Source organism: Malus domestica, chromosome 04 (genome assembly GCF_042453785.1).
Source record: "Malus domestica chromosome 04, GDT2T_hap1".
Taxonomy (NCBI): Eukaryota; Viridiplantae; Streptophyta; class Magnoliopsida; order Rosales; family Rosaceae; genus Malus; species Malus domestica.
In genome coordinates this window covers 4,591,130-4,606,991 of record NC_091664.1, presented here as the reverse complement: position 1 = coordinate 4,606,991, position 15,862 = coordinate 4,591,130, and the positions used below count along the sequence as shown (strand labels likewise).

The 15,862-nt window shown below is 37.1% G+C and overlaps 1 protein-coding gene across 1 annotated transcript; it reads left to right on the top strand.

Moving 5' to 3' along the window:
- The first annotated feature begins 6,851 nt into the window (after nt 1-6,851).
- Nucleotides 6,852-10,554, top strand: LOC103432723 (serine/threonine-protein kinase-like protein ACR4). The gene has a single exon (XM_008370917.4). The coding sequence runs from the start codon at nt 7,631-7,633 to the stop codon at nt 10,367-10,369; it is 2,739 nt and encodes a 912-aa protein (XP_008369139.1). The 5' UTR covers nt 6,852-7,630; the 3' UTR covers nt 10,370-10,554.
- Nucleotides 10,555-15,862: the final 5,308 nt, after the last annotated feature.

The following is a 15,862-nucleotide window of genomic DNA, read 5'->3' as shown; positions in this document are numbered from 1 at the left end:
CAACCCACTAAGGGCTGGTTTGGTATTGCTGTGCTTTGAAAAAAAAGCTGCTGTGAGAATAAGCGGCTGTGCTGTGAGAATAAGCGGCTGTAAAATAAATCAGCAGAGCGTTTGGTAAACTTTTTTGTAAAAAAGCTTTTGGAAAAAAAAGTAGTCTGATAGTGGGTCTTTTCATTAAAGGAGCACTGTAGCTCCGTGTGCTTTGAAAAAAAGCCAGTTTTCCAAAGCTACAAATAGCAGCTTCAGCTTTTTCCTTTGATTTCAGCTTATTCTCACAGCAGCTTCCAAAATAAGCCCTTTTTTTTCAGTTTACCAAACACCTAAAACCCTCACAGCTTTTTTTCATATGTGCTTTTTTTTTAAGCACCTCACTCCCAAACTAGGTCTAACCCAAACTCAAATCCTGGCCAGAATTTGTCCAAAACTCAATTTTGACCCAAGAATTGGAGTGAGCTAGGATTGGTTTAGATAGCTAAATTTTGAGTTTTACTCTAAAAGATTAGAGTGCGTCTTAACATTTCTTTGTACAATAAAATTTTTAAAGTATTCAAAATAAAATAAAAATAAGAGTGCACATGTTGGGTAACAGTAAACTCAGAGTTCAACTGGAAGTCCTTCCAACTTTAAACTTATTTAATATTTACAAAACTCATTGTAAAGAAAATCAAATTAGAAATCACAACTCACAAATATACTGCTTTAGGGCCCACTGCTATATCGAGACTTGCATAAACTTTGATTAAACATGCATGTGATTTGCTGTCCATAATTTGAAGAAATTGTTTAGTGTGCATAGAACACGGCCTGATGTATTAAGTGTAATAATACAGTTTGTTAAAAAATTTAAAAAAATGTATTCAATCAATTGTGTTATAATACTTTGTGCAATGAGTTGTACTCAATGGTGAAGCCATGTGAGGGCGAGGAGTGGCGGCCGCCACTCCCCTCGCCGGAAAAAACGACTGGAATTCTAGTTCAGCTCCTCCCCTCGTCGGAAAACCAGACTGGTTCAGGCTTTCAGCCAATCCTCCATCGCTCTGTTTCTGCTGCGCGCAGCAGCAGATTGCTTTGTTTCTAAAAAAACATTCAGACCAAAACAACATCGTTTTGGTCCTGGTAAAATAAATAAATAAAAAAACTAAAACAAACGGGCGTATGTTTGGAAAACAATATATATATATATATATATATATATATATATAATATATATATAAAGAGACCGCGTGTCATCCATTCCCTCTCACTTTTCTTTTTCAGTCCCGTGTCAGTGCCCCTTTTCTTTTTCAATCTTTCCCATCCCATCCAATCAGAGACAGAGAGCAAAGCTGCTCTGCCCCCAAAATCCCAGACGGAAAATTTTTTAATTCTTGTTTCCGTTGGCTTTTTGCGGTCGCCACCAGCCACTCTCCAGCCGCTAAGCCGTTGGTTTTCAGCCTTCAAAAGTAAATTTTTTAATCCTTAAATTTATTTATAAAAGAATTTTAACAAAAAATTCTCGATACTGTTTATTTCAACAAAAATCACATTTTTACATTAAAATGTCAAATCTGATACTATTCACTTTACCCTTTATTTTATCCTTATAGTTAAAACTCAAAAATTTCAAGTATTTTTTATTAGTTATCCTAATTTATAATCCCTAACCATAATTAATTATTTAACATGAATTTTGTTTAATTAGTATAGAATCATATGGTAATGCACTAATATAGTTAGGGGTGTGATATCCACACACCCTTTTTTACTTCTCCCACACCTTTTTAGTTTTCTACCGTCGAATTGGATGAATTAAAGAAGATCAACGGACAGAAATTAACAAGGGTATGTGAGAAGTAAAAATGGGTGTGTAGATAGCACACCCATATGGTTATTGGTTATTGGTTATTGATTATTGATTATTGATATGAAATTATTTTTTAGGGTGAAAATTAAAATTTGAATTCTTGATTATTGATTAATTAATTGAATTATTACATAATGTATACAATTATTCATATGTTTGAATATTTATTTATTGAATAATTTGTATCCTTATTGCTATTGATTAATTGAATTGTTGGTTGGATTAGTTATTATGCATATTCGGATAGTCTACTCTAGGATTAAGAGTCTAAAATTTTTATTTTTCTTTCCATTTTATAGTTACGTAATGGAATGATATTATAAGAAACAATGCTTAAATCTTTCTTCAAACATTTCGGGTAGTCCTTCTCCTACAAATATTCCAAGTAATCCTTCTCCTCCTTCAAATATTCCAAGAAGTCCTCATAGTTCACAACAAAGTGAGGTCACTGAGTTGGATGAAATATTAGCTAATCTTCCTGCAGACCTTGAACATAGACGTCGAATGCTTGATTATCCACCTAAAATAACTGAAAAGTTTCTCAATAATTCGGGCTCCTAGTCGTCGTCCCTTTGCTACCCGATTGTGTTTTGTGCTTTGTTGTGGTCGTGTGAGGGAACAATTTTCGATAACATAAGAAGTTTCTAGCATGAAACGAGTCAAATTATGTTTAATTTGGCATTGGGAACACGTAATATGTAAATCAGGACGAAATGTTGTCAATTATTCACTAACTTATGCTTACAAAATCTTGGGATGAAATATAAAAGTCATTGAGCATGGCATTCACAACAATCTATGAAAGCAAAGTTTAATGGAACAAAGATATTTATTAATAAATTTGTAGGTCAGTAATATGGGCTCTCCATTAAGGTGTTGAAATGAGGTTGGTCCCCACTACTTTTAGGTTATCAACTTAAATCACCGTCATAAGTGATGGATCGCTTTGATGGATATAACATTTTTATTCGCTTTTTTGTTTTTTAAATTCAAATTTTCTCATTCTCTGTAGTATAATTTAAAATAAGGATATCGATTGTAAAAACTTAATTAATGTCGTTACTAGAAGAGTATGAAATTGGAGTCATTGCATTTGTGATGTTGGTGGAGTGCCGTTTTGTTTGGAGGAATGAATGAAGATGGAAGACAATAAGGGATGGGATGGTCCATGAGTTTGTTGGCTCTTTGGTAGCCATCCATGATAATCACACCACTTTAGTTAACTTGATTAAATCAAATACTGAGAAACACAATATGCTGAAATACATTAAGAGTTCATTTCGAACTACATTTAAAATGGTTGAAAGCTATTTCTGTAAAAATGTTTTTTTAACTAATATATTTTTAATAAAATGCAAGTGAATCATGGAAAAGCATTTAAAGTGCATCATACAAGAAGCAACAGAGCACATAACTGGTGCTTATTGCATGAAGCATTTTTAGTGCTTTTGAAACTCAAAAACATTTTTTTTAAGAGTACCTTCAGTTATTTTAAAAACACTTTCAAATGAGCACTAAAAACAATAACTGTAACGTAGAAGTTAAAGTAACACTACAGTGTTAATTGTATTGGTTGGGAAATAAGTTGACATGAAAATTAATTCGGTAAGCATTAGCCTAATCCTTGGTAATTACAGAAGCACTCTAGAAGTTTAAAAAGAGTTGGAGTTGAACCCTACGAATGATCTACTAATGCAAAGATTGCAAAATTCTTAATTCTGCAGTTAGTTTTCAGATTTTCCCAGCGCTAGAAATTGTTCATATCCTTTAGTTTGAATGAAGCACTAGGTTTTCTCCCACTGAACTGCTGCGAATAGTGTCCTTCAAATGGTCGGCATCGAACATGGCTCCGCACAATTCTTCCATCAACACCAATTCACAACCGTCTCGGTTTCTTGATTGATTTGATCCAAGTTCTTAAAGATACAAGAGAGAGACAGATGAGAGCATGATTGGATTCATCGGAGTCACCGAAAAAAAGTGTTAGAGAATAGGATCCTTACATTGGTCATGTGATAAAATATATAAATTAATATATGTGAGTTTTCACCCTTAGTATCACCGTGATCTTTTGTGATAAACCCAACACCTAATAATAAGTAGTTAAGTTGGAACAATATTGGTGGTGGAAGTGCATGAGCCTATAAAGTTTATCATAGTATCATAGCAAACTATTCTCTTGACACGTCCTAGGCCTAAGTTACGGGGCTTGAACATGCTTCCTAAAGTTGATAGGATGCGCTAGTTCCAACTTAAGGCAATTGAATGATTGGGCCTTCGAAAAGATTGGCATTGGCTCTAGAGACTGAATACCAACCAATCGGGATGTCGAAATGATTGTTGTTAGTTCCGGTATAATGACTTGATCGGTTCCCCAGGTGGGAATTGGTTTCTCTTGTGACCTCATATGGGGGCACTCATGAGGGGACGTTGGAGAATAGGATCTCACATCGGTCATATGACAAAATAATATACAATTAATCTATGAGAGTTTCCACCCTTAACATCACCGAGACTTTTTGTGATAAAACCCAACACCTTGTAATAGGTGGTTAAGTTGAGACACATCGGTGATGTTGGTAGTTGACCATGCTTGAGCCTACGAGGTTTATCAAAAAAAAGGGGTATCTTGTTTTGGAGGACAACTACCATGAAATGGACTCACCGTTGCGTGGCGTCCCGATCAAATAATATATTGCAATGTGGTGAAAAACTTACACATGACAATGTATTATTAGATAAAGGACGTTCCATGACAATAAATCCGCTTCATGTAAAAAGATCAAATTTCAAGCAAACTACTTATCGAGGCCAAATTTACCCAATCAAAAAAACTAAAATATACATGAAACTAATCCAAGAATTTTTCAACTGTGATAATCGATATGAGTAGCTATCGGCGGAATGTGAAGCTAAAAGAAAAATTAACAAACCTACAATATGTGAACATAAAAAGAATTACTTGGAACTTCAATAGCAACGTTGACGGTGTCAAGATCACATAGTCCCATGGTTTCTCAAAGGGGAGAGATGAGACTTTTTATCAAGCATCACCGGCTCCGAAGAGCTTTTATTTATGTGAAATCGAGGTGCCACGCATCCCTAGCTTTGGCTCTACGAGCTGAACGTCAAACTAAGAGGCATTAGTTAGCAAGAATGTAGGAACCATTTTTCTTTCATTTTTTCCTTGTTTATTTTTTTGGATGGGGATCCTCTCCGGATCTTCTTTGTGGGGATCTTAGGGATCCTCACATCATGACTGTTTATTGTATATCATGCAGTCAGTTTTCGTTTGATACTATTTGTGTTTAATTTTAAATAAATAAATTTAAAATGATTTATGACTGCATGATATACAATAAACGGTTAGGATGTGAGGGCCCCTAGAATCCCCACAACTTGGTTCCGGATGGAATCCAAATCCTATTTTTTATGTAAATTATGATAGGTCTTGTAATTTAGGTACAATAAAATGGCTTAATTAAGAGTGACTCCAAAACCGTAGAAGGATGTATAATTAAATCGTTAAAAGACAAATATATATATGTTTGGTCTAACAAGTTTAAAAACAAGACGAATATATCAAAACGCCTCTTAATAACTTACCTTGCCATACACTTTTTGTGGAGAAACTTTGGGACATATTGGTTGATGAGTCGTGAGACTAGACCTAGCAAAATTGTGCATGACCCATAACATGACTTCGAACATGCACGAAAAATTCATTGTTCGAGTTGAGGCTTAACAAGTTGTGTTGATAAGGGTGGGCTCATTGGTGATATGTTAAATTGCTATATTATATTTTGTTTGGTTTAAGCTATTTGACTATATGTATATATAATTGTGCATGATTCATAACATAAACTTTTTTTTCTTGAGCAAACGATATTATCTACATTAATGGGAGGAGCACAATAAATTAGCAATAATATGGTTCAAATTCATCTTTAATAGTATTAAGTGGCGACCCATGACATGACTGGAACATGCACAAAAAGTCATTGTTTGAGTTAAGGCTTAACGAGTTGTGTTGATAAGGGTGGGCTAACGTTAGTGATATGTTAAGTTGTTATATTATATTTTATTTGTTTAAAGTTGTTTGACTATATATGTATATATAATTTGTGTTGTAAATAGTTTTTTATGTTTAGTATGATTGTGTAAACTAGGAATAAGAATCTTATATGATCTAAAATATAATTTTTTTTTTTATAATTTGTATTACTTAGAGGAAGTAAAATCTACCCTCATTAGTAAAAATAAAGGCACAAAAGCAAAGAGAAATAACAATTTCAAAAACACTTAAGCCCCTTCTTTCATCCTCTCTAGCTGTCCCTCTCTCTGTTCTCTCTCTCAAATATTATTTTAACAACAAAGTCAACATTCTAATTAAATACTTTGCAAATGAAGTAATGAAGTATTTGTTAATTAAAATGCATTTTATTTAATCTTTTTGTTTGTGTTGGGATTTTTTCACCGGTTGATGTAAAATATCTCGTTTTTATCAACTCTGGTTAAGAATGCAAATTATGTCTAACATGACCCAAAAACGAATAAAACAACTCATTATAAGACTAAACATACTCTCTTTCTTTTTAATGTAAATAATATCGTTTATTCAAAATAAAAATAAATGAGAATATAGCAAGGTGAAACCTTATTTTTAAGGGGTAAAAAACCAATAAAAATGCAAAGAAATGAAATTTGTTCACATAAAAAAAACACGTAAATCTTATTCAAAATATTCAAAATATGGACGTCATGCATGCAAAAGCAAACAAAAACATTAAAAACCATGAGAAAGTGCGATGCATTTTGATCTGATCAAGTAGGGGAAACAAGATTTAAATTGGAAAAAAATTTGGATGCATCTTCACCAAAGTAAAAATAAAAAATCAGAAGGGTAGCCAAGTGTGCTTCAATGCAGGCATGAAAAAATGAAATTGCATTAACTTCTCATTTATTGTCTTCACCTGCACCTAAGGCCATATTCAGAAGCTGCAGTTTCATGGTATTAAATGCCCTCTCTCTCTCTCTCTCTCTCTCTCTCTCTAGATTCTGGTCTGCAACAACAATACCCTGAAACCACATGCAACAATCCATCTTTCTTTAATTTCCATTCATGAAATTCACCTTACCACCCAACACTCATTCAAAGCAAAATTTCATGGACAGAGAAGTGCCAGATTACTCTTCCCATTCTTGAGCTTGCAGATGAACCTGAAAGCAAATAAATAAGTACATGGGATTTTAAAAGGTGATTTGTTTTCTTTGCTTCCTGGAATCAAAGTTGCAGAAAGCCCATTCAAGTTTGGAACTTTTGTTTTCAGCACCAGAAAAGTGAAAAAACATGAGGTTTTCTCACATGAGTTTTCAGCAACAGATAACTTGGAGGTGTGGGCTTCTCTAAAGTTGTTACCTTTATTAATCTTTTTGCAAAAGTTGTCTGCTTCAGAAGGGGATTTTCTGATTTGGGTCCTGCTTGGTTTTTGCTGATCTGTTGCTTCTGGTACGTGGGTTTGTCACACATTCTCCTCTTTTTCTGTTCATCAATTCATGGCCACTTAGTTTAATTTTTCGCCTTTTTCTTCATTTTTCGTTATGGAGAAAAGGGGAGTATAATGTGGTTGCATTTCTTTAGAAAAACACCAGAAACACAGATTTTCCTTGTAAATTACTGCATTGGATACTAGACTTTGTCCTTCAATTTGGAAGGAAATAAAAGTCAGCAACTTTAGTTGGTGGGTGAAACTTTATCTTTGAGTAGCTTTACAGTGGCTTGTTATAATGGGGTTTTCAGTAAATGATTTCCTGATCTGGGTTCTTAATATCAGCATACTGAGAGCTGGATTTCTTGCTGAACTTGTAGTTTTATCAGATTTATGGTGTTTAGCTTCAGGACTAGGTTCCATGTCAGCCATTGCAGTTTCTTATGGAGAGAAAGGTTCAGTTTTCTGTGGGTTAAAATTAGATGGGTCTCATCTTGTGACCTGCTATGGATCAAACTCAGCAATTACATACGGGGCTCCTAATCGATTCCCATTTATCGGTTTAACTGCTGGTGATGGATTTGTTTGTGGACTTCTCATGGATTCCAACCAGCCATATTGTTGGGGAAGCAGCGGTTATATCCAAATGGGTGTCCCTCAACCCATTGTTAAAGAAGCTCAATATTTAGAAATCAGTGCTGGTGATTATCATATGTGTGGATTACGAAAACCTTTAACTGGCAGGCTCAGAAACACCTCTTTTGTTGATTGTTGGGGATATAACATGACCAAAAACTATGTGTTTGATGGGCAGATTCAGTCGATTTCAGCTGGCTCAGAATTCAATTGTGGATTGTTTTCCCAGAACAGAACTGTCTTTTGCTGGGGTGATGAGACTAGTAGCAGGGTTATCAGCTTGATCCCCAAAGATATGAGGTTTCGGAAGATTTCAGCTGGTGGGTATCATGTTTGTGGGATTCTGGAGCCCGTGAATTCCAGAACCGTTTGTTGGGGAAGAAGCTTGGTCATGGAAGAAGAAATTTCAGTGGCATATTCAGGTCAGGGCAATGTTGATATGGCTCCAAATGACCCAATGCTTTCAGTTGTTGGAGGGAAGTTCCATGCTTGCGGAATTAAGAGCTATGACCGTGAGGTGATTTGTTGGGGGTTTATTGTGAAACAAAGTACACCTGCTCCTAATGGTACCAAGGTTTATGAGATTGCTGCTGGAAATTACTTCACTTGTGGAATTCTTGCTGACAAATCATTCTTACCGGTTTGCTGGGGACATGGATTCCCAACTTCTCTTCCATTACCTGTGGCACCTGGATTCTGCAAGTCCACTCCGTGCGCTCCTGGTTTCTATGAGCTCAGTAATGAGAGTGCCTCTTGCAAGTTACCTAACTCTCATATTTGCATGCCGTGCAGCAATGATTGTCCAGATGAAATGTACCAAAAAACCGAATGTACTTTGAAATCTGATAGACAGTGTGAATATAACTGTTCTATCTGTTACTCTGCTGAATGTTTCTCAAATTGTTCATCTTCATATGGCAAGAAGAATGAAAGGTTTTGGTCCATGCAATTGCCTATCATTATTGCGGAGGTTGCTTTTGCTCTGTTCTTGGTGAGTGTTGTGTCTATAACTGCAATTTTATATGTTCGCTACAGATTACGCAACTGTCAGTGCACAGGAAAAGATTTGAATTCGAAAAAGAATGGTCAGGATGCATCTTTCCAGAAGGACAATGGTAAGATTCGTCCCGAGTTGGATGACCTGAAGATAAGGAGAGCTCAGATGTTCACGTATGAGGAGCTTGAAAGGGCCACAGCCGGCTTTGGAGAGGAGTCTGTTGTTGGAAAGGGAAGCTTTTCCTGTGTTTTCAGAGGTGTTCTAAAAGATGGGACAGTTGTTGCTGTCAAAAAGGCTATAATGTCTCCTAACATGCAAAAGAATTCGAAAGAGTTCCATACAGAGCTAGACTTGCTCTCACGGTTAAACCACGCACATTTACTCAATCTGCTCGGATATTGTGAAGAAGGCGGACAAAGTCTTCTTGTTTACGAGTTCATGGCTCATGGATCATTGCATCAGCATCTCCACGGAAAGAACAAAGCCTTGAAAGAGCAATTGGATTGGGTTCGAAGGGTCACTATTGCAGTCCAAGCAGCTCGGGGAATTGAATACTTGCACGGTTATGCTTGCCCACCGGTGATTCATCGAGACATTAAGTCTTCAAACATTCTCATTGATGAGGAGCACAATGCTCGAGTTGCTGATTTTGGTTTGTCGTTACTGGGACCTGCAGACAGTGGCTCCCCATTGGCGGAGCTACCAGCCGGAACTCTAGGGTATCTTGATCCTGAGTACTACAGACTTCATTACCTTACAACCAAATCTGATGTTTACAGTTTTGGTGTTTTACTTTTGGAGATTCTTAGTGGCAGAAAAGCCATCGATATGCAGTACGAAGACGGAAATATAGTTGAATGGGCAGTGCCTCTGATCAAGTCAGGAGACATAAGTACAATTTTGGATCCAGTTTTGAAACCCCCACCTGACCTCGAAGCCTTGAAAAGAATTGCCAATGTAGCCTGCAAATGTGTGAGAATGAGAGGGAAGGAGAGGCCATCAATGGACAAGGTGACGACAGCGCTAGAACGAGCTCTTGCCATGCTAATGGGCAGCCCCTGTAACGAGCAACCTATTCTGCCAACCGAGGTGGTATTGGGAAGCAGTAGAATGCACAAAAAATCCTCACAAAGATCTTCAAACAGGTCAGTCGACACCGATGTGGTAGAACTGGAGGACGCGCAAAGGTTTGAATTCCGAGCTCCTTCATGGATCACATTTCCGAGTGTTGCTTCTTCCCAGAGGAGGAAGTCCTCGGCCTCAGATGCCGATGCCGATGGGAAGACCACAGAGGGTAGAAATTTGGGCAACTGTGGGAGTGGTGGTGATGGTTTGAGGAGCTTGGAAGAAGAGATTGGACCTGCATCACCTCAAGAGAAGTTATTCTTGAGGCATAATTTTTAAAAACTGGCCGAGCAGAAGGAAGTAAGATGATCAAAATCTTTGATTTGATTAATGTTGGCAGGTTTGCATTTAGTTTATTGGAGGATGAAATGTAAAAAAAATTAATGGGAGTATTAGTATTATGACTGCCACTTGTATTCTGTGACAATCAGTTCTTTTGTTTATTCAGTTCTAACAATTTGGTACGTCAGGTGAACGGTCTTAATCGATTGAGCTAATATCACGTTTGCAACTCTTTTTCGTTTTTCATTTTTTACTAGCTACGATTTACCTTTTTTTTAAATATATTTTAGTTTATGTGACTCGTTTTAATCTATGTGATGCAAGTGTGGCTTCCACGTCAACTTATAAAGGAGTCAATGTGCTTGTCACGTCATCAAACACAATGAAGAACCATATATTCAAATTAAATTAAACATAAATTGATACTTATTTCAAAACCTAATCGTGAAATGTCAGAAAATCAAAACTTGACGACGCATTTTGTAATTGAGATGTTGAAGCCAAGTGGAACTATAACAACTGCCATGGGTTCATCCCTAACAAGATTCCAATGGCATCCTTCAAAGCTTATGCAACATTTACAAGAACACGTACAGCGAAACGCCGACAACGGCTTACTGACCAGATGCTCAACATGCATCCAACCATGTTGACACCGATTTGCGTCGTGTTGCATTGCCGGAAGAAGGATCAATGAGCAGAAGCACAGCCGGCAAGGGAGGTTTTGCGATTGGTAATGTCTGGTACTTTATGTTTGATCGATTTGAGATACTGTTTAAAATATTGAACGATTCTGACTATGAAGTGAGAAAAGTGTAGATAGAAATACAGTATGTGGTGGCTGTCCTTGTTATTATATTCTTCAAAAATTGCATCGATTTCACTTTTGCCCATGAAGGTTTTTTTTTTCTTTCTTTTGGTTTCATTTTTGTCCTTGCAGTTTTATTGCGTTCATCCAAATATTCCAAGTCATGCAAAATTCCCTTCAATTCACAAAATTAATTAACTTAATTGACTGATTGGGTTTAGGGTTTAGGGTAATTTGCACTAATTAACTATAACACAAGGCATAATTAGCTCCCCAACCAGTTAAAATCAACATTTGGGTGGATGTTTGACGGGTCTAGTCGTTAACAAATAGACCCCGTTAATTATCCGTTATTTTACATATCATTTTGGGTCTATCCGCGAACTATTAATTAGATAATCATTTCGTTTTTGGTTTTAGTTATTTGATTTCAACAAAATATACGAGGAAAAAGAGGAATGAAAAAGGATGGCGAAACACTCAAACATGTGTTACTGTGATGGATATTGGATTCAAATTGCTGAGCATGATGTTTAACCAGAGTCTGGGTAAAGTAAATCATAGTGTAAATAACACACGCAAAATCTTAGTCGGCCCAATCCAATCGCGGTCCTAGGCATTTGGACTTGTTCCTCTCTGTCCAACCTCAGAAACGCAACCGTTGTACCCAATGAACAATTAATTTTATTTCAAGTGAATTGTCGATTTAGTTCTTAAATTATCATTTGAGTGAAAATTAGGTATGTAAACTATATATTCACAAAGAGGTAGACCTCTAACAGCACATTCTTATAAAAATTGGAAATCCAGTGTGTCTTATCATGAACTTCTCGAATCAACGAATGGGTTCTCTATGGACAATTTGATTGGTTTGGGAAGTTTTGGTTTTGTTTACAAAGGGGAACTCCCTAGCGATAGGACGATAGTTGCTGTTAAGGTATTAAACCTTCATCAACAAGGAACGTTTGAGAGTTTATTTGTTGAATGCAAAGCTTTAAGAAGTATAAGGCATCAAAATCTTGAAACGCACGGCTCAACTGTGTTGAAAAACCTGCACACTAGACCTTGTTCTTTAATACAACCAACGACAATAGACTAAACTAGCAAATATTAGAAAACTTAGAAACACACAAGAATTATACTGGTTCGGCAAAACTTATGCCTACGTCCAGTTGTGATTTCTCTAGGTAAAGAAATCACCGTTCCTTTAATTAATAATAGAGATTACAGAACTTTTGCAAACCCTAGAACTAATCTCAAAACTCTTGGCTGTCTAGCTGTTTTCTTTCTCTCTTAAAAAATCAGCCTTGCCGCACCCTATTTATAGACATAGGGTTGGCTTACATGTCCCAAAGCTGATTGAATTCCTATTTCTAAGTGGATTAGGAAATTACACTTATCCAAATCCAAATAGACTTCTAGAAATCCAAACCTAAATTGAATAAGGAAACTGAAATTCTTTCCTAATCCCTCTAGGACAAGAATCGGTATACCTTTAGGTCTCCTAAAACAATCATAAACCAACTAGGACATATTTGACGAGCCAAATTCCTAACAAACCGAGGCAGGAAAGAAGATTCACACGTGATCCAAATGATGGGTTTAATGAAAGATCTAGACTTGATCGCCTAAACACCAAGCTGACAGTGAGCCTGGGCAAAATTTTCCACGAGAACAAGGGAAAATGAATCTTTCGTGCGCCAGCACCAATTCAAATGCCGCTAGAAAAGTGAGACAAGAACAAGATGTGTGCTCATCACAACGACTTTGGTCATGCCACCAATGATTATCGAAGCCTTCGGAAATGGAGCTTATAAACTCAAGCATGTTGAAAAAGGTCAGTACGTGTCGCGCCCATGGAACACAATTCATTTGAGAAAGTACCATAATTAACTTTTCGTGTTTATGTTTTCCGTATTTGAATTTTTGTTTCCAGCAATGTTGAAGGGTAAATCCCTTCTTGTCTTCCTTGCATGTCAAATGGTGTATCCTTGGATGTCTGTTGACATCTCCTTATTGTATGATAAATAAAGTTACACTTCATTCGAATCTTAGACTAAAGTCTAAAGCTGAATAGTAGAAACCAAGAGATGAAGATCGAAAACATAAGATCGAGTTGGAAAAGAAAACCCAAGATCGAAAAGGCAGAGACCCAATTAAGATCGGAAATCTAAGATCCTATGGGAGAAGAAAACCCAAGATCAGATGGGCAGAGACCCAATCAAGATCGGAAATCTAAGATCGTGTGGGAAAAGAAAACCCAAGATCGGATGGGCAGAGACCCAATCAGGATCGAGAATCTAAGATCGAGTAGGAAAAGAAAACCCAAGATCGAATGGGCAAAGACCTAACCAAGATCGAAAATCCAAGATCGAATAGGTAAAAAAAAATTGATTAAGAGGAAATTCAAGGTTGAACAGTTTTGAGATCAATAATTAAAGGGCGAATTTAATCGGATTTTCCTCCTTGAACACATTGTGTGTTTGCAAAGAAGATGAGGCATTACGTGTGCAAAAGTAAAAGCTCAAGCAATGGGACATTGTTCTCCTATCATAAAAAGGAATATCTTTTATTTAAAAGAGGAATTTGTGGAGTATTCCCACAAGTGGGGTTTGAAATAAAGAGTTACCTGTAAGCCAAGAGGCCACTTGAGAAATCACAGGCATGGTGGAGAAATTGAGCAGAGGAAGTGAAGCAAAGTGGGATGGAGAAACCCAAGGTAATGACACACACACACACACACACACACACACATATATATATATATATATGCATGTGAGCATAGAGATATATACAAATATATGAAAAGTACGTACAGAGATTTGCATGTAAGTACGCAGAGATATGCACGTAGATGTTGCGCGTAGGTGTGCGTATATATGCCTATGTGCCTAGACATATATATATTTATGGGGTGTGATATCCACACACCCCCTTTTACTTTTCCCACACCTTTTTAGTTTTCGACCGTCGGATCAGATGAATTGAAAAAAATCAACAGACAAAAATTAATAAGGGGTGTGTGAGAAGTAAAAAGGGGTGTGTGGATAGCACACCCCTATATTTATATGTGTGTGTGTGTGTGGTTAGATAGATAGCCCGATGTGCAAGTCTAGCAAGGATGTGATGTCTGCAAAAGTGTGCATATGTATATGTGTGTGTGTGTGCATATTTATATAATAAGTCAGGGTCGGAATGCATATAAATATATATATATATATATATATATATAGAAAAGCAAGTCAGGTTCGGAATGCATGTATATATATATATATAGAAAAGCAAGTTAGTGTCGGTGTCAGTGTCAATATATATATATGTATATATACGTGTGTGTATCTGTATAAAAGCATATGGGTGTGCAGACTAGGCATGTTCGGCGAGGGGGACGCTTTTAGGCTTCTGTGCTGCAGCTACTGCGTTCGTCAGTTCAACAAGATGGGATAGTGGTTTATATAATAAGTACATATTTGTATAGCCTGTCAGACAACCTACTTAGTCAAATTTTGTCAATCAACGTTCATAAGATGTCAGTCCTCGTTCATAAATCCTCGTTCGTAAATCATGTCAGTCCACTTTCGCAATGTGTCAGTCCTCGTTCGTATATCCTCGTTCGAAAATCATAGTGGGAAGATGTCAGCCCTTATTCGTAAATTTTGAGGAGATGTCTATTGACGCTCGTAAATTATGCGAAGATATGACAAGGCGAAAAAGCTAGTTGAGCATCTGAATGTCAAGCAAACAAAACGAAGGCTTCGATAAATTTACATTTACTCTTAGAAAAAGCAACTTCCACAAATTTGGCCTTAGTAAAAAGTGCTTCAAGTTTAGCTTGGCTTAAAGAGTAGTTTCAAGGCCCCAAGAGATCGAAAAACTCAGTTTTCCTCTAATTCACATGCGTAAAAAGGGGAAAAAGGGGCCACTATGGGAGGATAAAATCCGGTTTCAACTCATGGACCAATACCAATCATCCAAGGAGAAAGTGTTGTGCACGGTAAAAAGCCCACTAGAAATATACGGACGCAAGGGAACGTGCCTAGATAACTACCCCACTACAGAGGAGAAGTGGGAAAGGGCGACAGGTAATGGCACTTGTTCCTAAAGCATGCAGTCATATGACATGACCACTAAGGAAGTGCGAAAGGAGGTCTGGTCGTGGTGCTTGATCCTCAAGCATGCAATCCTATAAATAGGGAGAGGAGCCAAAGAACAAGGTATGTGAGGAGAACCTAAGAAAATCCAAAGAATATAAACCAATCGACTGACTTGAGCGTCGAAGTATCTTTCATAGGTACCCGCCCGGGCAAGTTGTGGAGGAAGATTATTTTGGGATACTTCAAAGAAGGATTCGGCGAACATGAGAATTGCGGTCAACAAATCTGTGGAGGTATTTCTTCTCGTAGGAAATCTCGCTCCAACATACAAGTAGGAGATATTGTTGCTAGAGCTTTTCATTGGAAAAAAGACCTACAGACGACACGTTCAACGATGGTCTAAGCATTCATAAATTTGCAGCTACAGTGTTGCCTGACCATGTCATGATATTGTGACCGTGCTCCACTCCATGCAACAAGATTTGAGGAATGTTTGGTTTCAGTAATGCAGAAAGGAATTTCTTGCTCTGCAATGTCGCCCGGAAAGCGGATGCGCCTATGGCTGTCGTTGTCAACCAAATGAGGACA

Bases quoted from the DNA above. Each gene is read 5' to 3' on its own strand.
- LOC103432723 (XM_008370917.4), top strand. From the start codon at position 7,631: ATGGGGTTTTCAGTAAATGATTTCCTGATCTGGGTTCTTAATATCAGC.